This window comes from Fringilla coelebs (genome assembly GCF_963513975.1).
Source record: "Fringilla coelebs genome assembly, chromosome: 3".
NCBI lineage: Eukaryota > Metazoa > Chordata > Aves > Passeriformes > Fringillidae > Fringilla > Fringilla coelebs.
Window position 1 is genome coordinate 24315055 of NC_140030.1, and position 22483 is coordinate 24337537.

Consider the following 22483-nt stretch of genomic DNA (forward strand, 5'->3'; position numbering starts at 1 on the left):
CAGGCTTGCACCACTGTGAAAAAGGAAGGTGCTTGCAGAGCTCTGTGCACACACAAAAGGAGACACTTTAAGGACGTAGGCCATGATAAAAGCATGGCTATAATAATCCAGAAACAAAGACACTTGAACATAAATAGTCTGATGCAAGAGAAAACTGGAATTGGATTTCATAGCATCTAGACCTCTGGAGATCACAATGGGATCTCCTAGCTGAAAACAGAGTGGAAGGCATGAAACATGTTACTGGGGCTGAACTGAGGCCAACACAATGATCACTGAAAGTGCCACAACTGATGCACAATTAGTCTTTCGGCAAGGAATCAATCACAATTCACCTCAGGTGCCTGATACTTCTTCCCCTCCCTTTACTCACATGATTGATGGAAAGGTCATTATTTCCATGAAAGCATTTCATGACTGCAGAACCAAATGTCCCGTAGGCATAGCCCAAAGAAGTTTCTCAGGCTCTCTGCAAAAGGCCAGCCAGGGCTTGAGGCATGGACTAGGTTTTGCTTCTCTACCTCAGAGTGGGCACAGGTAGAACAGAGCCACCTCTAAGTTGTATTCAAAGATAGTGGCAAAGCTTGCCCCCTCCTGTCCCTGCAGCAACTCTGGTTTGAGCTGACAGCCTTCAGCACACTATAAAGAACAGGCTGGATCACATACCTGAACTCTTCATCTAGTGAATGTACAATGCTTAGACACTGCAACCATGCATGTCTCAAAAAACAGAAGCAGCTCTGTTTGATCTCACTCATCCCTTCTGGAAACATGCACACAAGAAATCAGGAGGGAAACTTCCAGCCACAACTTTTAAGGCATGACAAAATGTTCTCTATCTTACAGGACACAGTTGGCCAGAAAGGCGATTCGATGTCAACTAAAAGGGAATAAGGATGTGTATTGAAGCAGTACCAGCAAAAAAGCATTCCAACTATTTTTAAGGGTTTTCCAAGCATAGTGGCTCATGCTGTGCAACCAGACAGATGGTACAACTTTAACAATAGCAAGGACTTCTTTGGTGTAGGAATGTGAGACCATTTGTCTGAGTCCTGAGAAGCTCCACTGTGAACAAAATAAGTCTGGGTGAGTTGTACCTGCCAGGTATGCAACTCCTCCTTTTTTGAATCTAAAAGTGTGGGTTCAAGTCATGCAAGTGACCAACACATACTGCAAATTTTATTTTTATTTCCTTGTTACAGAAACTAAATTAGCATATGCCTACATCTTAATTAAAACAAATTCACCACTGCAGAGAAAGAGGATTCTTTTTATTCTCTAAAGCACACCTGTGAACACAGAATGCAGTGTAATTCATTACATAAAAGCTTCTTGGTGCACCTCTCACTGCAGTTTCTCCATTAGTTCTTTTAAAAAAATCATTAGATCTTAGGGATTTTAATATGCTTCCATAAGCTTTGCATCTTCTACCCCTAATGCAATTCACTTTTAGAAATCAGTTAAGAAGCTAAATCAAAAAGGCCCCTTAAGTTTGCTTTATTAACAGATGCAATGGCTGAATTGAAATAGATTACAATCACTCCCAGCACCAGCTTCCAATTCAAAGGATTAGTGCATTCCAAAATTTCTCTTTAAACTGTTTTCTAGAGGGGATTAAATTTTCCATAACTACAGCTATGTAGGTAATCCCAGCCACCTACATAAATTACCTTATAGAAAATAAACATGCTGACAAAAATATTTATGATTAACAAAATGACAAAATGAGAAACTCAGCCTTCAGCAAGAATGGTCAGAAGTTTGGTTTTGTGCTGCAGCCATTGTTGCCTATGGGAACAGCAGCAGGGTGGGAGAAGAGTAGTCAAGCAGGCTGAAGTCCAGAGCAGATGTCTCTGGTTCCTTTGTGAGGAGAGCTGTTATGTCCAGCTCTCATTTCCTCCTCCCTTTCGACACATCTCCCATTACTACTTTTTTATGAAATCATCAGGCAGATTTTCTGAACTGGGACAGCATGCAGCTTATTTCAGAGGGGAAGAAAATAACTGCATCTGCAGGCAGGCTGACTTGCATTATCTGAATAAAGCCAGATCTGTTCCTCTGAGTTTTAGAGTTTACAAGTGGATGAAGGTCTTGTGGCAACTGAGAAACTACTGTAAGATTAACAGCTCGGATGCACATATATTTGTCTGTTCTTACACACTTTCAAAACCCAATGGAAGGAAGAAGTATCTGTGATTCAGGTAGATCCAGAAAGATTTTTTTTTCTTACACAATAAGGTAAATTACTTAGCACATTCCAGGTTAAAAAAAAATACAGTAAACATTCAGTAACTGGAATGCATATAATATACAAGTACCATTACATGTACAAAGCTGTTCATGACAATTTTTCTTTCTATATTAAGCATAAAAAAGTTACAAGCTAATTCACAATAACCTTAGTTACAATGTTATTAAAATACATTGATGTTAATCATAAAAATATTTTACTATTTACATGTATATTGTATAAACCTTAACAATAAGAATATGCCTATTTTAGGATGCCTTAAATGAATATTTAGGCAGATTGGCCCATTTTATAGTGCAGTATCCCTGTTTTGGTCTTCACACCATGAAACTGTACCAGATTCACAGTATCTTTGCTAGTGCTTTGCTAAAAGGCTTAATCTTTTTATTATTTAAGAAGCATTCATTCATTCATTACAAAGAGTCAGTTTTATTTCCACTTTGTTTCTTATTAAATCCTACCCCCAGTAGTTCAGGACACTCTGCCTGGCCTTGAGCGATTTGGTTGCATCTCCACATAAGGCTGTAATTCATTTCATCAGTTATCACACTGTCTTGCTTGTAGTCTGGATGCTGTGCGATGAATTCCCTCATCCATCGAGCAACTGTCATTAATTCTCCTGTGGGCAAGAGGAAATTAAATTTCACAGTTTATACATCTAATTTAGTAGTAGAACACCTGTGCACTATCTACACAATTAATGACTAGCCCACGTTTTCATGAGAAACACATTCCTATACTTTTTGGTTTTCAGATATGGCTAAACTGCAGCCACAATTAAGCTGACTTTTCCCTGATGGTCTAAAAGCCACTTATCTAGTGCAATTTTCCAACTTTCAGATGTTCTAGTGACACAATGCAGAGAGAAGTAGCAACTAGAACAGGTGCTACCAACAGATTGTACAGCAAAAGGTATTAAACACTTCATTTAACAGAGGATCTGGCTGAGATGAATCAGACACCTCTGCACTACTACATTTATATAAAATAAGTTTGTATTTGATCCATCCAACTGAGCTGCTAATTTTGATCGGTCAACCTGGGCTTATTATTCTTCCTCTGGCAGCTACTCTAGCAAAAAATAGGCTGGTTTCCAATTATAGCAACTTCTGGTTTGTACACAACGCCTCTGCTTCACTCCACAGTTCTTGGGGTGGTCAGCAGGTACATAAGGGTCCCCAGCACCTCTGTAAAAGGTCACTGAATAACACACACCACTTGCAGGTGACTGGTATCCCCATGAAGCTGCAGCTGGGGGCTGGTTGGACACCAGTGTCCAGGCTGCTGAATCTTGTTCCTGAATGCAGCACATGCAAGCAAACCTTAACTACTTCAAGTTTAAGGTAATTCTGACCGTTAAGACATTAAGATGGGCTGATAGGATGCTCAAAGAGCTTAGAAAAACTTTCATGGGTAGCTACCAGAACATCAGCTTCACTGTGAGAGTGGGAAGAGTCAAGGCCTTCCACTAGAGAAGTCTGGTTTAAGAATATTATAAAAAGCAAGAGGAATCAAGTTTGAGAAAACATGAAGGAACACACAAATAAAAAGTAAAAAGAATCCAACACTATTTAAAAATATCCTAGCCGTGGTTTTGAACAGATGTACATGAAGACAAATCAGAAAAATTGAAGAAAGCACCGGAAAGAAAAGCAGAATGAGAAAGGTTACTAGAAATCAAAATGTGCTTCAAAAACCAGAAGTAATGTTTTAAAGGAATGAGGCCAGAGTTTGCACTTCTACCTAAGAGGGCAGGAAAAAAATTACCCAAGAGGCTTTATTTGTTGAAGGCACTAAAAACTCAACATGAAAACCTTCTGACACCATCGAGAAGCAGGGGGCCTGCAACAAAGTCAGTGGAGGCAGGAGCTGCGCGGAGTGCAGCTCAGGAACAGACGCGTTTGGAGTGCAAGCCAGAGTGCAGCTCAGGAACAGACGCGTTTGGAGCGCAAGCTGGAGTGCAGCTCAGGAACAGACGCGTTTGGAGCGCAAGCTGGAGTGCAGCTCAGGAACAGACGCGTTTGGAGTGCAAGCCGGAGTGCAGCTCAGGAACAGACGCGTTTGGAGTGCAAGCCATGCAGGCCGGTGCTGCAGGAGCGGGCAGTGTCCAGCACAGCAACACAGACACCTAGTGGCCAGTCAGCCCAGCGCGCCCCATCCTGGCCCTGCCGTACCCTGCACACCTTCACTGGGAGCACAGCCTGCAGCCCTCAGAAGCACTTATGCGAGTATGGCACCACTGACTGCCAAAGGCGTGAGACACCTTCCAGGCAAGGAGGGGCAAAGGGAATCGTAAGTTCAGGAGAAACAATATACTGGAGAGGTCCACGCAATTATGAATGCTGATGACAAGTGCGTAGATATACATGATCCTACAACACAGGAACTAGAAGGGGTATCATGGAATAACTATGAAGAGCATTTAAACATGAAAAACTAGAGAATTAATTTTTTCAAAAAGCATATAATAGAACTATGGAATTTCTTACTATATGACTTTAGGGGGAGCAAAAGTGTAACTGCTTCAAGACAGGTAAGGCGAAGATCATGGAAATCACATCTGTGAAGGCTCTGTGGCACTGCAGGCAGCCAGAAGAGCACACCAGGACAAGGACCACTTGATGCTGCTACCTCAGTACTGCTTGCATTAATAACTGGTGGTGGTCAGCAGCTGATGCCTGCCTAGCACATCTGTAGTCTCACTGAGTGGTGGCAGTCACACACCAGCTATACAGAGATCAGGAGGGTAATACCTTGCTGTGCTGCAGGAGAGGAAGTGACTGAACCTCAAATGAATTATGCCAGGGCAAGGTTACAGCCACAGTAGCTAAGGTGTTGATTGTCTTAGTTCATGAGTGCTGTGTTCACCTTTGAGAAATCTGAAAATGGCCATTCTTTGTGACTCATACTAAACAGGCTGTGGATAAGGAACATTTGATTTAAGATCAAGAGTAAACTAGAACAATCCAAAGCTCACAGCTGAGAAACATTGTGGCACAGTACTGCAATACCTAATGCTTTTTTTATTTTGTGAATTCTAGTTCTTAAGAAGCTTCATTTAAAAGTCATTTCAGTTCGTAAGACCTGAACTACAAACCCTACACTCTTATCTACCTCACTCTCACAGCTTTTAGGTCTGTGTAAATACAGGAGCTGACCTTTGCAATGATTGCAACTTTGCACCAGGTAGCAAAGTTTTTCTTTGGTGGGGAACACCTGCGGCTCATCACTAGGCCTTAGGAAAATGCCTGCTACAGTTATGGATTCCTTGTTTCCTCAGGACCATTTCTCTCAAGGAAAAAAACCCCAAACAACAGACAAGAGAATGTTTAAAAATATGTTACCATTCTGAAGAACTGCTAAAGCAGTGAATTACCAGATAAGACAAAATCCTGATTTCCACCTCAGCTTTGGAAAGGTCTTTTTACCTAGAAGCTTCTAGCAATTCCCAGGAATTAAAAAGGAATGCAGCACTTTAGTTTAAAACTTGGGGTTGGGGTAGAGGGGTAAGAAGAAAAAAACATTCTTGACTTATGAGGCTAAAATTAACCATCTAGCTAAATTTCCATCAGTGCAGTTATACAGGGGATTTACACAGAAAAAGTTAAAAAGCTGGCGCAGACTGAGCTAAGCACACAGTTCTGAGTTAAGTTTAGCCTGCATCTTTTACTCGTTATACTGCTTAATTTTAAGAAGAAACATAAACAGTCATTATACACCTGTCTTGAAAAACATTGCAACATGGGAAAGACTGTGAAAGAGCCCGCTCTGCTCTGCCTTGAAGGAGTTCTGCTACTTACAGGAGGACTTTCTTATCAGTGAGCTAAAGTCCCTGTCCTATGGTCTAGCAGACCTGAGTTTACACTTATGAATGCTTTGCAGTCACACCAGTAATATCAGGCAAGCTTTCAGACCCAGCCTCAAATACAACACTCAAGTGACAGGGCAAAGTGGACTAGTGTATGTTTAAACTACTACAAAGTGGACAGACAATACAGTGGCAAAAGCAGCAGTAAATGGTGTTGAAAAGCAAATCGAGGAGTGGGTATATACTACCCTCTGCACCATGATTGTTACTCCATCAGTTTCTCTGAATTTAAGTTCTAAAATGGATCACTAAACATTAAAGATCAAAAATAGACAGGACAAGATTTAAGCCAGAGAACACACTCCAGTCCTTTGCTCTAAAGATTCAACAGCTAATGAGACATCCACTGGTCCCATCAGCCTTATCCAACTGAAAGTAGAAAAATGCCAAGAAAGTCAATGTCCAAAAATACCCAACATACCAGAGGCTCTCTTTTTTATTAGCTTCAGATAGTTTAGGATGGTGCATCTTGTATCCACATCCACCTCCATGTTTTCAAGATAGGAATTCAAAACTGGGATCAAACCAGGAAAGATTCCTTCCTGTGTAAGAGAACAGAGTCAGCAGAAGACACACTCAGTCTGGTTTCTGGGAGGGTAGAATAGAATGTGTTCCAGGTAGAAGAGGCTGTTACCTTCCCATTGATAATTGTGTCAATGCTCATTAAGGTGTACTCTTCTGCGTCGGCGCCTGTCCCATTCTGTGCAGAGCCACATCCATCCAAAACAGCATTTCCACCTTCACGTGTGACAAAGGGAAAGGAAAAAAAATGGTTAAAAGGCAAGACATGTGCTAAACATCCACAACAATGTTAGTCAGATTACTTGATGGGATACCTTTGCATATATCTTTTCTGAAGTAAAACATTCCCTGTCGTACAGCATCTCTTTTCTGGGCCACCTTCATATTTACATCAACCTGGCAAAAAAAATATTGCAGAGATCTGTAACATTTTAGAAAAGTAGGATTCCACCAAACCATTACATTTGTGTTTCATAAGTTGAAATATCTACTATATTTCTTACTATTTCATCACACAAGGTCAAGTTGTGAAGCTAAGTTTTATTTCATTCTTCAGTGTCCATGACAAACCCACCAATAGATGGCATTTTATGAAACTGGGTCTCCAGCAGAATAGGTAATGGTATCATGTTAGAACATGCTATGCTAATTTCACTTTGGATGAAAACACAGGAACAGTTACAATTAACAGATTATATCCCCCCTGGCAGACTTCATTGCATATTTAGATGCAATTTAAATAAGTACCGAAGAAGAGAATTTCGATTTCCCTAGCCATAATTTGCTGCTTTTATTAACAAAATCATTGCTATCTTTAGAAGAATTATCACTGTATTAAACAAACGTCCAAAAACAGCATTTAAGTAAGTTTGTATGGGAATTTTATCTATTCCAACCCAAACATGTTAGATATTTAAACTTAGAATGCTAGCAAAAAAAGTTTTAAATTTCAGGCTTCTCAAAAGCCCCCAAACTGCAACGTTTGCTCTGCAAATGACATAAGCATTGCTCTCTCTTTCTGGATGGAAGATTTTGTCCAAGTTCTTTGGCCAGTGAGTTCTCAGGGAATTCATTAACATCATACAGCTTTTGGATATTAGCTTTACCATATTCTCTTCGAAAAAGAGATATATTTTGCTGAATTCTTTGTCTGATATTTAACTAAAGGCTACGCAAAATCTTCCCTTACTTCTTACCTTCCAAGCCTTTGTTTTCAATTCACCTTATATTATGAAACCTATTTACACAACAGGTTGTTTTGAAAGTTTGAAAGAACTCCAGTCCCAGCTGACAGCGTTCAAACACATTCAATCAGACAGCCAAGATTAGTGTGAGATTAGCCCCATAACCCCCTATTATTTTACTTGAAAGAGGCAGGCTTACCAATGGTTGTGCAATTCTGTGTTGCATTACCTGCCAAATTGCTTGGCAAGCTCAAGCAATTTTAAGCCCCCCAGCCCTGCAATTCTGTTCAGGTTCTTTCAGCACCTGATCTCTTATTCACTCTTAACTGGTAGTTAAAATTTTTGTGCTTTTGAGACACTCAAATAACAATGTAATTATGTAATCTAACTGCTAAATTGCTGCATTATTCATGGAGTCTGAACTCCCTGACATCTCTTTTTAGAAGTCATACCATGTATGTATGGTATGATAACTGTAAATTTATGACTTCAATATTTTTCTCCATTTTAATTAAAAAAACTCTATGAAAAGCCACAGGATACTATGGCTATGCTGGATTTCCCAGCATAGTGTCAAAAGCCTTCTGCCCTACAAGATCTTTTTTGAAGCTAGGTATAACATCACAGGAATACCAATCTAAAAAGATATTTTTTGTTCAAGTGCCTCAGAAAAAGGACATGCAAGAACAGTTTCACACAAAACAGTTTAGCAATTGTGAGGGCAAGATTAAGGAAAAAGTACATTTTGCATGGCTTGTCTGTCTAAAGACAAGCTACAGTTGTCACCAGAATCAGCAGTTTTTTTCTCAAATACTGTGTAGCACTCTAAGCATGCTGAACTCCTCCTTTCCCTCCCCACTAGAAACAAACAAAACACAGAATAAGAGCATGAGACACAGGCAACATTCATGTTAAGATAAGTCTAAAGTTTTTAAGTTCCACATACTTCTCCCCTGCATGTAAAATGGGGGAAACATACCCTTTCCCAGCCTCGAAACAGCCTTGTGACAATGCTATTTCTCAACATTTCTGCAGCAGTTCAATGCTAGGCATCACAGAAATTCCTACAACACTTGTCTATGTTTAATTCCATGAGATAGCAGTAAAATATTTGTTTAATATTGTAGAGTTTAAATTAATTCAAAGTACTGGTACACTGAAAACTGACTGGAAGATAAAAATGACTGTTCTGTAAGCGGACAAATATTATTTCCTAGCTTGCAAGGGATAAAAATCAGACTTGATGCATTACATTTAGCTCTAACAGATCTGATCTTTCACACCTACCTTGGACAAAGGAATGAGAAAATCCAGTTTATATGACAGAATCACTCTGGTTAGCAATACCACAAACACAACATAAGCAGAGTTTTCAAAGTCTGTTAACTGGACCTAGACATGAAAGGAGTAGAGATTCAATTACTTTGGTGGGAACACACTCATGCAAGGCCAGTCTGGAGCAGTTTGACTCAGATGTTCATGCTGGCACTTGTGCTCACACACGCTGCACTCGACGAGGGCTCATCCACACGCGCTATCACCAGCACTGACTTCCAGAACACAAAGCACGCACAGGCTGCAACAAACTCAACCCTGCAGTTCCACGCAAAGCACACTTGTGCTTCAAAAGACTAATAACCTGCACCTTCAGGCTCTCTAATTACAGAAGTATAGTAGCATTTAAGTTTCCACTCTAAAAGGATTAAATTCAGAGAGCTTAGAAGCAGACAACTACAGAATAAAAGCACTCTGTGAAAAAAACAAAACTGTGACAGTGGAATTGTTCAGTACCAGGAAATGTACTAGAGAAATACAGTCTCTAGAAGCTAAATGGGGCTTTGTTTGCTGCTGCTTTAATACAAGGCTAATTCCTTTCCCCATCACCCCAAATCCATTAGCATGCGTTGATGTACTGCAGTGGATTCTCCTGTCAGTTACATTCCCACAGTCCATGTCTGATTAAATACTGCTGTCCACTTCACTTGCATCCAGCAAATCAAAGGGGAGAAAACACAGCACAAGTAATAGGAGTTTGATACTGGATGGCAGAATGCCTGGTACTTTTCCACTTAAAAGGAAATGTGCTCTTGTACATACTGATGTCTTCCTTACCTCCATAGGTCTGAATTCCACTCTCCATCCAATATCTGAATTTGGAGGTGGTGGCTTAAACCTCATTGTCTGCCAGTTTGTAGACTGAATATTCTGCAAAGCACATGAAATAATCTGTCACAATCAAGATGCACATCATCCTATAATATAATTGAAGAAAAATAAGCAGATAACTAGAGTCCTAGTGTTTTCTGTGGAACAGTGTAGCAGATTAGAGAAGTGGTTCCAAAGTAAGTGCTGCAATTTCCTAAAGCCCACAGTACCACTACTCAACGTAGGAGCAAATATGTTGTACTTTCTCATGCTGTTTTGGTTGAGTATTATGTACAAGACACTAAGGGACTGGCATGCAGCTGACTTTATTTTTTCATGAGGGGCTGATGCATCCTGAACTAAAAAGGCCTAATATTACCACAGCTGTTACCTCATAAAGCTGTTAAAGAAAGATTTCTACATAAATAAAATACAAACCAGGTTTCAGGAAGCCTTAAAAATTGACAGTTCCCCTTAACATTTATATACATAGCTATAATTTAGGCTCTTCATATTTCATTTAGTTTAAAGTATAAGCCATCACCTTCTAAATAAAAGACAAAATGAATAAATGAATGTGCTTTTAACTGCAAAGTCATATACTAAAAAACTACCTGAAATGAAAAATTAATGAAAAAATTCTTAGCTAATACAGCCATCCTCCAATTCAGTATCATGAAGATAAGCAATTATACACATATATTTATTAAATTCCTCTAAATTAGACGTAACCTCAAAATGGTCGGATTCATTTGCATCATCTAGATGTATTTTCTCCTCAAACAAAGTCAAGGGGTCTCGAATGAACAAGTGTGCAATATGCTGTGCCAAAAGGTGGTCAATACCTACAAAATGAAAATTCAAACAAACAATTCATACATATCAAAACAGGCTCTAGGATTTTTTTTTTTTAAACAAGACTGTAAACATCTAACACTGCAGTGCTACCTCAGCCCACCACATCCTGTTAAAGTGATGACTTCAGGAAGGAAGGAAATGATTAAAAAGAGCAAAAACCCCCAAACCAAACAGGTTCTTGTTTGGAAATGGCAGCTGAGTATTGGTGCGGCTGCCATTCTTCCTGTTTTCTGATGCATTCTGTGTCATGTTTCCTAAAGCAGTTCGGCTCTCTCCATAAAAATAAACCATTAATTCCAGCTTGAGCAACTCAGTTTGATGCATTAGGGACAGTTTCTGTTAAAAATGAATCCTTTTTAAAAAACTCTCAAGACCACTCTGCACAGATACTTCCTGAGTAGGAATTTTCTGAGGGCTGCACAACATTTGTAACAAACAACAACAAAAACCATAAAATATCCCCACACACTGCAAACATAATTCTTAACCTGCTCATAATGAAGCAAACACTTACCTTCCTTTATTAGGTGCTCGTAGATATCTTTGTCTATTGTCAAATCAATGTCATTGTATTTCTCACCACATTCAGATAGATAACTGTCTATGGAATCATATCTGGATTTACTGATTCTATAATGGTTGTTCTTCAGTGGCTATATAATTTAAGAATACAATATTTTAACAGCTTGTTAACAATGTTACCTAAGTTTTGCTCACTAATGACACTTATGTTGAGAATTATTATCCTATTTAAAAAACCCTACAACCTCCATTAAAATGATTAAAAGCACGAGTCTTAAATAGGCTCAATATAAAGTGATTCTGGAATTATGACTATTTTGTTTGCAGACATATATATCTGAGCAAAAAATCAGTCATCACACATTTACTAGAATTCTCTAGATGTAGAAATGTTTTCCTGATATATTACACCATTACCCTGAGCACCTGGAAAGCATTAAACATATACCAACTCTTTCACTATGTGCACACTGTTAGAGATACCCTTAAAATAGGTAGTTCAAGAAATATTTCAAGTACATTTAAAAAATTATTTATTTTATGCAATTTTGTAAGCGCCTTGAATAGAAATTCCTGCTTAGAGAAACTCTACAAATTCTGATACCTGGCTCTCTTGATTTAGTTCTAATTTATACTACTCAGCAGCACCCACTATTTAATCTAGTGCAATTTTTGCCTTTTGGGGTCGAGCATAAATTAGAAAGTTTCATCACTGCGGCCCTTTTTACCCAGCTGTGGAAGACTGGGATTCCATACCTAATTAAAAATATGTATTTCTTAACACAAACTGACCAACCAAGGCGAGTGTTTACACCATCTCTCCTGTATTTACCACAAAGACCATCACATTCCCTCAGTTAGGGCTTCTGATGAGCACAAGCAGAATTTGATACTAAAGAAGATTTAACTTTTTTGCCCAAAAAGCCCCAGACACCTACGAGGTGCCATGACTTACCTCCAGCCCTCGCTCCTCGCGTGTTCGATCATCCACGGAGGCAGAGATCACTCCCCAGCGACAGTCAATGTCAGACACGTAGCCTCTGTAGAATGGAGACGCAGCACTCAACGCCATCTAAAATGGAATGGCTGACATCAAAATAGGGGACAGGCCAAGGAACCAAGAACAAAATACAACCCCACTGGAAAGGGATCCAGAAGGAGCTGAAGTACATATATTTCAGTTTAACATCCAGCCAAAGCCCAAATAACCAGAAATATCTCAACTGCTACCTCCAAAAAACACCTAGGTCAAGGGTTAGCATTCCTGAAGTGGCTTCTGACACTCTCCAAATGTTTTACCTCTACAGAGCAGCACTGAAGGAACGCAAAAATGACAGTGGCAGAAGCACTTCTGAGACAAATCGGCAAGTATTCTGCTTGCACACTTCCAAAGTTCACCTGGCAATCATTTTATTTTGTTTATTTTTGTTTGGCCAAGCACATTAGCAACACAGCTGGAACATACCTCACTCAGGGCAGGATCTACTCATCATTCAGACCAGACAGATATTTAGTTTCATAACTCCTGTTATAAACAGTTGTTTATGACAACATGCTTATAAAGGGGACAGATTTAAACAACTTAAGCTGAAATCCTCTGTAGCATCAGACGGTTTTCAACACCAGTGGAAGAATTAAAAACTGTTTTAAGAAGCAGGCTTGCCTTGCTTTCATGAAATCTGCCCAAATGTATTTCTAAAACTATCCAGCAAGAGTCTCACGCATGTGGAAATGAGAGCAGAGGGGAAGAAACAGACACGGGGGCCAAGAAGGAACACATATTATCTGTTTTGTGGTGTCATTTGCACATTAAATAGTTAACACAACTCACGTGGCAACCTAGAAAGAGTCTTCTCCCAGAGTACCCAATTTGTGAGCTTGCAATTTGGGTATTATTTTTTTAATATACAGTGGTTTCTGCTACTAAGGAAGAGTTCATCTGACAGATGTCCATTACTTACCACAATGGGACAAATTGTAGCTAGCTGATCATAGAGATACCTTGCTTCAGAAATGCTGCAAGCCTGAAATGTTACCTGTTGGAAGATGTACAGTTGCTATCAAATTTCTATCATCATACAACAAGCACAGTCTTCCTAGATTTAAAATCAAGTATATAATAAAATTATTCATATACTAAACATTGAGGGGTTTTTTTTGTTCGGTTTTGCATGGGTTTTCCCCCTAAGTCTTGGACAAATTTCTGCCTCACCTATCAGTAGCATTTATATTACAAGCTTCTTTCCATGCCATTTCCATGTTCATTAAAAGATTTCAGACCATAATGCATCTATGGTGAGGCTGAATATACAAACACCAGAATCAAAGAAAAGTGAGTTAACATCTAGAATACACATGGGTGAGTAATGCACCTTCAGGAAGTAAGCCAGGAACCTACTTACTTAGAACAACAGTCAAACTCTATTGTAGATTTAACATTTGTTTTACGTGACGCTAATCCTGTTTTAAAGAACATTTCAAGATGCCTTTGATCCTGAAAAACTGTGGGGGAAAAAAGAGTATCTGTGTGTCTACTGTAACTTTCATTAAAAAACACAAAAACCTAAAAAAACCCACAAAACCCCACAAAAAAAAAAGTCCAGCTTTTTCTGTATTAGAGGCTAGAACCCAACAGAAAAATAGAAAAGAAATATTTTTTGCAGAAGGCATTAATGCTTTGGAAGCCCTACCACAGATAGGCCACTGGAATAGGTAACTCCTTTGTAATATTTTTGTGAAATTTACTCAGAGCAGCATCAAACAAAAGACACATTTCTAGTAGCAGACCTTACCCTCTAGACTTTGTAAACCAACACTCTACGAATTTAAAAAATGCAGAGAGTCTGAAAACTCCCTTTGCCTTAGCAGTTTATGCACTCACAGATCAGAAGAAAACTTAGATGGGAATGTATGCCTGTACCACTATTATAATATTATACAAGAGGCTTCAGCTCTAAACCAACACCTCTGCTTGCTGTCCTGAAGAATTCCAGTTGTACACAGGCTTTCCTCTTCCAAGGATAGTAATAAGAATGACCCACAAAACACAAATTTTCTTCTCAGGTTGCTACTAAACCAAACTGCACCTCAAGTAAGACTAAGACTAAAAAATAACCCAACCAACAAATAACCCAACCCTCCAAAACTCCCGAGTTCACTGCTGCCTCAGTGATGGATTTTTTGGGGGGGTGTTGATGATGGTGGTATAGGGGAAAGATGGGATTTGTTTGTGTTTGTCTTTTTAGATCTTCATCCAATATTCATTAAAACATCCCAAATTAGAAAACAGCTGTGCTGCGGAGAAAATATTCCCTCTGTGTCTATCCTCCAAGTGGCTTGTTTTGTTTTTTCAGAAAAAAAACAAGCAGACAAACAAAAACCCAGGTGACTAAAAGAAAAGATTAAGCAATTATCTTGCAGAAGAGCATCTAAGTATGATTTCATTAATTTTGGACCTTCAGCACTAGGGAGCCAGCCTTGAAGTGGGGGTGGGTTGACAGGACACTTACACTCTTTCCCCAGACAATGACATTTGCCGCCCCTTTCCATTTACGTTTATTCAAACCACATTAATCTGAAATTCAACATGGTTTCTAGGCAAATGTCCCATTAGGGAGGAAAAGGGTATGGCTGTCTTCTCCAGAAGGGCTACACACTGTGCCAGCACAGGCCATCCCAGCCAAGCTCATCAGATTATTTTTACCTCTGGAAATGCATCAAACCAAGTTGTAGCTTGGTGTGCAGTACAAAAAAAAGGAACAAAAACCAAACCAACAAGACCACTCCCCAAACACGAAAGGAAGTGTATATTATATATGATAAACTACCTTACAGAAATAGGTGGGCAATACATGTTTTCTTCTAGTCAGTAATCAGGAATTATCAGTTGATACAGAAGCAGCTGCCAGCCTTTTCACTCTCCCTTTGATAATAACAGGATTACCAAATTTGAATTTGGCCACTTATTACCAGAATGTAATAATAAAATCTAGCAGTATGCAATAGTAAAATAGTACTCCTTTAACAATGTTTTTAAAGTTCCTACAATGACTGAATAAGGCTGGATTTCTTCTACTGCTCTTAAATAAGAGAGATGGTATAAAACAAACCATGGCAAACTAACACCTTGTAAAACCACACAGTATTATATACACATTACTATCTCATCAGATTCAACCTAATTTGCCCTAGCGACAAGAAACCATATGGAGCACCTGTCAAGAACTTTTATTTATACAGCTTTTGTAGTTTCTCAAAGGGAGTGCTTCTTATGAGGTTTTCTGGCCTTGCTATGAAACAAGAAGAGCCTAGAGAATTTCCTTTAATCCTATAGAGTTAACACTAGCCTCTTCCTAGCTCTGCTTCCAAGACTGTGGTGGCAACAGGCACATTTTATCTAGAATCAAATACACCATGATTACCTTAAGGTGCTAGTGCCCAGCATCAGAGAAACATTTAAAGCAAACAGAAAAGGAAAAGGATTAAAGCACTCTTAATATTCAGCACCTGGATTTAAAGGGAAGACACTATAAGACAGGAATATCTCAGCAAATTACTAAAAAACACAGAAAGTAGGCATTTTCAAATGAGAGAAAACAGAATCAAAAACATCTTCCAGCAGAGTCAGACAACATGGATTTCGTAGATTTGTGGTACAAGCAGTGAGAAGACAACTCCTTAGCAGATAGCTAGAAATATTTAAGAATGAGAAACTTTATATAGGAGTTCATGATGTTTGTAAATGAAATAAAATTATACAAAAGCAGAAAGCTACTTAATTTAAAAAATATTCCCACAACATCTTGCCATTCCCTGCTTTTGCTGTTCTAAGGGTGCAGAAGAAGGAAAACACCCAAATGAGTAACTGAAAAACCTCTCCCGTTCCTACAAGACAGCTCAGTTTCCATCTCCACAGTGGTTTTGGTCATGCCTAAAAGATGACCGGAGTGGAAGATGACCTTTCACACTTGGGAAGTGCTGGAGTTTCAGGAGCATGTGCTACATCAAATGAGGCTTGACCAGTTCAAGAAACTCTCTCAGCAAGTAATCCAATTATGTTTGAATAGTAGCAGAAAAAAAAAAAAACATAAAGCAAATGAATAAACCTGGTGTATTGGACTGACCCTGGCTGGATGTCAGATATCCACCAAAGTCATTTAATCACTCTCCTCTTTTGCTGGACAGGGCAAAGAAAACGTAACAGAAGGCTTAAGGATCAAAGTAATGCCAGGGAGAGAAGACAGAATCAATTAGACTGGAAAAGACCTCTGACAGCACTGAGTCCAGCCTATGACTGAACACCACCTGGCCAACCAGACCATGGCACTGAGTGCACATCCAGTATTTCCCTAAACACCCCCAGGTACAGTGACTCCACCACCTTCCTGGGCAGCCCGTTCCAATATCTAATTACCCCTCCTGTGAAGAATTTCTTCCTGATGCCGAACCTGAACCTCCCCTGGTGCAGCTTGAGGCCATTTCCTTTTGTCCTGGCACTGGTTGCCTGAGAGAAGAGGCCAACCCCAACCTGGCTACAGTCCCCTTTCAGGCAGCTGTAGACAGCGATGAGGTCTCCCCAGAGCCTCCTCCTCTCCAGGCTGAACACCCCCAGCTCCCTCAGCTGCTCCTCACAGCACCTGTGCTCCAGACCCTTCCCCAGCTCCGCTGCCCTTCCCTGGACTCACTGCAGCCCCTCAATGTCTTTCTCACAGTGAGGGGCCCAGAACTGGACCCAGCGCTGGAGCTGTGGCCTCAGCAGTGCTGAGTGCAGGGGGACAATCCCTGGATGCCACTGGCCTTCCTGGCCACCTGGGCACACAATGACTCATGATCAGCTGGATGTCAACCAGCACCCCCAGGTCCCCTTCCATCAGGCAGCTTTCCAGCCACTCTGTCCCCAGCTTGCAGCGCTGCGTGGGCTTGTGGTGGCCAAAGTGCAGCACCCAGCACTTTGTCTTACTGAACCACCTACAACTGGCCTTGGCTCATTGATCCAGCATGTCCAGGTCCCTATGCAGAGCTGTCCTACCCTCCAGCAGACCAACACTGACCCAACTTGGTGTGGTGGAGATCACTCACCAGTTACTGTCACAGGAAAAACAGGCCTAACTTGGGGAAATTAACTGAATTTATAACAAGTCAAATCAGAGTAGAACAATCAGAAATATAAACTAAATCTCAAAATTTACTTCACTTCCAAGTTCTCTACTTTCTCCCCTCCCAGCAGTGCAAGAGAATGAGGAATGAGGGCTGTGGTCAGCTCATCACACATTGTCTCTGCTACTCCTTCCCCCTCAGGGGGAGGACTCCTCACACTCTTGCTTCAGTGTGGGGTCCTTTCCCTGGGACAGCCCTCCAACGAACATGTTCACTGCTACAACATGAGTCTTTGTCCTGGTATCAGCTGGGATAATTACTTTTGCTCCTAGCGGCTGGATACAGTTCTGTGTTTTAGATTCAGTATGGAAATAATGTTGATAACACAAGTGATGTTTTAGTTCTTGCTGAGCAGGGCTTATTCTAAATTAAGGACTTCTCAGTTTCCCATGCTCTGCCAGTGAGCAGCTGCACAAGAAGCCAAGAAGGAGCACAGCTGGGACCTGCATTGACCAAAGGGATATCCCATACCATATAGCATCATGCTCAATACATAAACTGGGGGAGTTGGCTGGGAGGGGCCAATTGCTGCTTGGGAACAGGCCGAGCATTTGTCAGCAGGTTGTGAGCAACTGTTCTGCTGAGCATCTCTTTCTTCTCAAGTTTTATCCCCCCCCCACCCCCCCCCCCCCATTCTCATTACCATTGTTATTATTTTTAATTTCGATTATTAAGCTGTTTTCGTCTCAACCCACAAGTCTCTTTTTCTGATTTGCCCCTTCATCCCACCAGGGGCAAGGGGGTATATGTGTGTATGGAGGGAGCAATGGCATGGCACTTATTTGCTGTCTGGGTTTAAAGCACAACAACCCTTCTCATGGGCTACTCTTAATTAACTGCTCCAGCATGGGTCCCTTCCACAGGGTTCAGTCCTTCAGGAACTGAGTGCTCCAGCCCAGGTACTCCATGGGGTGACAGGTCCTGCCTCCTTCCTGCATCCACCTGTTTTGATGTGGGATCCTCCAGGGGCTGCAGGTGGATCTCTGCTCCAACACCAATCTCCTGCCTTACCATGATCTTCACTGCAGGCTCCAGGGGAATCTCAGCTCTGTCACCTTGTACACCTCCTCCCCCTGCTTTTTCACTGACCTTGGTGCCTGCAGACCCGTTCTTCTTACATATTCTTATTCCTATCTTCACCTACAGTGTCATTGCATAGCTTTTCCCCTGCTTCTTGCTGTAAGTATCTCAGAGGTGCTACCACTGTCACTGGTGGGCTCAGCCTTGGCCAATGGTGGGTCTTGTCTTGGAGGCAGCTGGCATTGGCTCTGTTGGACATGGGAGATGCTTCCTTCTCATGGGAGAAGCACCTTCTCACAACAGCCACCCTCTGCTAGCAAAACCTGGCTACAAAACCCCAACATATTTAGATTTTAAGACTAGAATACTAGACATACCACTTGCTCTTTTATCTCCCTTTTTGCCACACTGATGTACAAAGCATCAGCTGAAGAAAGTGAAAGTAGACATAAGACAAGTCTTAAAAAGGGAAGTGTTGAGAGAAGACAATGTGTAGCAACATCTTGAAAGCAATGCACTTTACCTGGAGGCAGCAGTTTCCCATTCCAAAACCCATAGCATCCATATATATGAAGTCTGGCTTAGCTGCCTTTGCTGCTTCTCCATCATCATTAGGAAAGGCTTCAATGAAAGGTGATGGCGTGTTCTTATCTTTAAATACTGTGTGGAAAATACAGGCACTCAGTAACTCAGAGCATGAGACTAAACAATTACTTTGAAAAAGAACAAAGATAAGGCTGAATGTACTCACTTGGTACATTTATCACAACCTTCTCTCCTCTTCGGTGTCGAATGTTTCTGGTCAGTGTGCTACAACAAAAGAAAAAATTTTTTGAATTATATGAAATTTTCTCTTTATGAAAATATTTTTGCAGCTACTTATGAAACAATTTTTAGCATTTCAGAATGTCAACTTTCTATTTATTTTGAGCACTCTCCTTCAGGATGCTTCTTCTCCTAGTGTTAAGATAGATTGTAAAAGATACAACACCGAATTTTTCTTCAGTAAAGTCAGTCTTATTTTGATGGACTTCACTATACTAACAAAAAAGACTACAGACCTGAGGAATACAAGGCAAAGTTAAAAGGCAGAGTAACTAGGGCAAGCTACTGGGTTCAGAGATGTCAGTGTGACATACCTAAGGGAGAGCTGGATTAACCATGATGGAAGCATTTAGGCACAGGACTTCAAACTGGAAACAATTTTGCAGTAGCAAAACAACACTTTTTGCCCCATAACAGTGTGAACTATTGTATAAATATTCTTTTAAATTAACAATTAATTTTCTGAAGACACTTTGAAAAGAAAATACATGTCATCACAACCACTTCTGTCCAAGTCCTTCTGATATCTGCAGCCACCAGCTACAGCGCTCTCTATTCCAGCAATGTAAAGAATCTGCATATATGTCTATGATATTTAGGTAGAGACAAAATATTCGATTTCTCAAATTTTCCAAATATTCTTACCTAAATCTAGGATGTTTATTGATGGCTTCATCTGGAAAAAAGAGTGATTTTGAAGCTCCTCCTTCTACTGGTGTTGGCATACAATACGGCAGTGTAAACCCAGGACAGCCTAACCTGTGTAACACAACAATGAGATCCAAGCTGTAATGAAAACAGACTGGGATTTTACAACAGTCAGATGATCAGAGATTAGGATTCTTGTAGACAGCCAGCCAACAACCACCTTCCACAGTAGTTCCACTGCGTTCTTTTTAAAGAAACCCCACTAGTCTATCATTAGACAGCAAAAAAAGGACATTTTCAGTGGCTGAAGCAGGAAACTTCAGTACTATGTGGGGTACACACACATTTTAGTGTGTTAGTGCTTGTTATTAATACTGACATGCAGTTGCATTCCGTGCTTCAACATTTACCTTGAGGACACAGGTTGACTGCCAAAGAAAGTTATCCAGCCCTCCTCTTAACAATCTACCCCTTTTAAAAGATATGCCTAACCAACTCTGTAAAAATTAGAGGTAGTTTCAAGGGGAACACATATCCTAAGTCTGACAGCACTTCTAGAACTCTGAAAACCCCTATGAGATGAAAGTCATAAGCAAAGAAAAATTGCAGCTATTATGTGTAAAGTGCAGAGAGATATGCAAGCTAATCAGAATATACCCCTCCCCTTTGGGAAACTCCATTTTAAGTTTCAGAGTCACCTGAAACAAGAATAAGCTCTCAGTACGGCTGAGACAAAGGAACACTTGACAAGGTTGAGGTAAAGTAGCAGATTAATTTCTCCATGTTGCAGAGTAAAAGGGGCAAAGATTGTGTTGAAGGGCTCTAGTATTTGGATAGTTAAAAAAAGTTAGCTGATAAAATTACAAACTACTCAAAATATCAGGAAACACACTTCTGAGAATATTATTTGCGGATAATATTGCTTCTTCCTGGTTTTATTTCAGTAAGTTGTCCTACAACTTGCAAAGCCAGCTTCATCACCTATCTAAGTGCTACATTGTAAACTGCACCCCTCCAGTCCTTAAGAAAGGAAACAACTCTCCGGCCCAGCACTGACGGCTCACAAATTTAGGAACTACGGACACTTATTTAGTACCTAAGCTATAATTTTTTAATATTTAAGCATTTTCAAATAGTTCACTTTTAACTGAATTATTTTGATTTGAACAAGCTTACTTCCTTTCTTCTGTCAGCACTCTAACAAGTCTTCTTGTCTTTTCAAATGCACAGATTTTAATACATACATGTGTACATGCCCAGATGTACACAGGCACACGTACATGTTACTGTAGACATGATGTGGCAAAAAACTTCAACCCTATGAAACCTCAGAAATATATGTTAGCAAGACTCCAGTCAAACCAACAAGGACATAAATGGGAAGATAGCAAAATGCAGAAATAATAACTTAAATCAGGCTAGCCTACGGAGAGCAATCTCTGAGGGATGAAAGCATGTTTGGAATGACCCATAAGTCATAAACAAACTGCATTTTATTACTTACTGGCTTTCACTGAAGTCCAAGGTACTGCTGCTACAGTGATATAAAAAGCATTTATCTGTATCTACAAAGGGATCAACAGCTCTCACTTTATATCCTGCAAGACTGGGTCCAAAACATTTGTATGTAAAACTTATTAAATGACATAATGTACCTGTAAGGTTGCAGGGGAAGAAAACACAGTTCTCTAATACACTGACAACTACTTAACCACTGGACCTTAATTAAACCCTTATTACATCTAGTATAACTCAAATGAAGTAAATTTTGTCAAAGAGCGTTCTTAAAACAGCATTTATGGGGCATTATGCGGATATTTTGGCACCACTGCTGCAAAGGCGTATTTTGTATTGTTCTTCCTCTCAGCAAGAATTTTGGACTATTGCATTCTGTATTACACAAGAAACTAGCCAGTAAGGCCAGCTGCTTCTCTCTACTGCAGAGCAACTTTTATACCATTATAAGTGTAACTATCTTCATTCACTTCACTGACCAGGCTACTTAAAATGAATGTAATAAATCTCTGCCTAGAATTATATTTCAAAGGAATGTCACAAAATATAGTTTCTCCTAGATAATGAAGTTCATTCTAAATTTAATTTCCTCAAGAACTCCTTTACAACAATAAAGAGGATGAAATCTATCCTTTGTAAGGGTATCATTAACCCAGGAGAGATGCTCTCTTTTCTAGATTCAGTAAGTAGAGTATTGTATAATACTTAGTCCAGGTGCCCTAAACTACCAGAAGCTTGCATGTACTGTAGTGAAAAAGTAGTATTAAAAATAGATCACATTGGCCATGTTTTGCAAAACTGCTACTCATAAAGAACACAGTTTGCAAAATAGGCAAACAGAAAGCTTTTCTATATAATTTTCTGTATCAACTCAAGGTGGTAGACTACTCTTTACTTAGAGTTAACACTTTATGTTACAAATATTCAGCATTCTCTCCTAATACAAAATCATCACAGGTTAGAAGCAAC

The 22483-nt window shown here is 40.0% G+C and overlaps 1 protein-coding gene across 1 annotated transcript in view; it reads right to left on the reverse strand.

Annotated features, from left to right (window-relative positions):
• Positions 1-1179: 1179 nt before the first annotated feature.
• The window catches only part of GCLC (glutamate-cysteine ligase catalytic subunit), a 36901-nt gene continuing 15597 nt past the window's right edge, over positions 1180-22483 (reverse strand). The window contains exons 4-16 of the mRNA XM_084202329.1: positions 19997-20110; positions 19278-19336; positions 19050-19186; positions 13312-13386; positions 12306-12422; positions 11343-11481; positions 10703-10815; positions 9938-10030; positions 9113-9217; positions 6956-7037; positions 6754-6857; positions 6541-6661; positions 1180-2870 (exon numbers count right to left, since the gene is read on the reverse strand). Of these exons, the coding sequence (XP_084058455.1) occupies positions 2665-2870; positions 6541-6661; positions 6754-6857; positions 6956-7037; positions 9113-9217; positions 9938-10030; positions 10703-10815; positions 11343-11481; positions 12306-12422; positions 13312-13386; positions 19050-19186; positions 19278-19336; positions 19997-20110 (1465 nt within the window). The 3' untranslated portion in view covers positions 1180-2664. The remainder of the gene's footprint in view (positions 2871-6540; positions 6662-6753; positions 6858-6955; positions 7038-9112; positions 9218-9937; positions 10031-10702; positions 10816-11342; positions 11482-12305; positions 12423-13311; positions 13387-19049; positions 19187-19277; positions 19337-19996; positions 20111-22483) is intronic.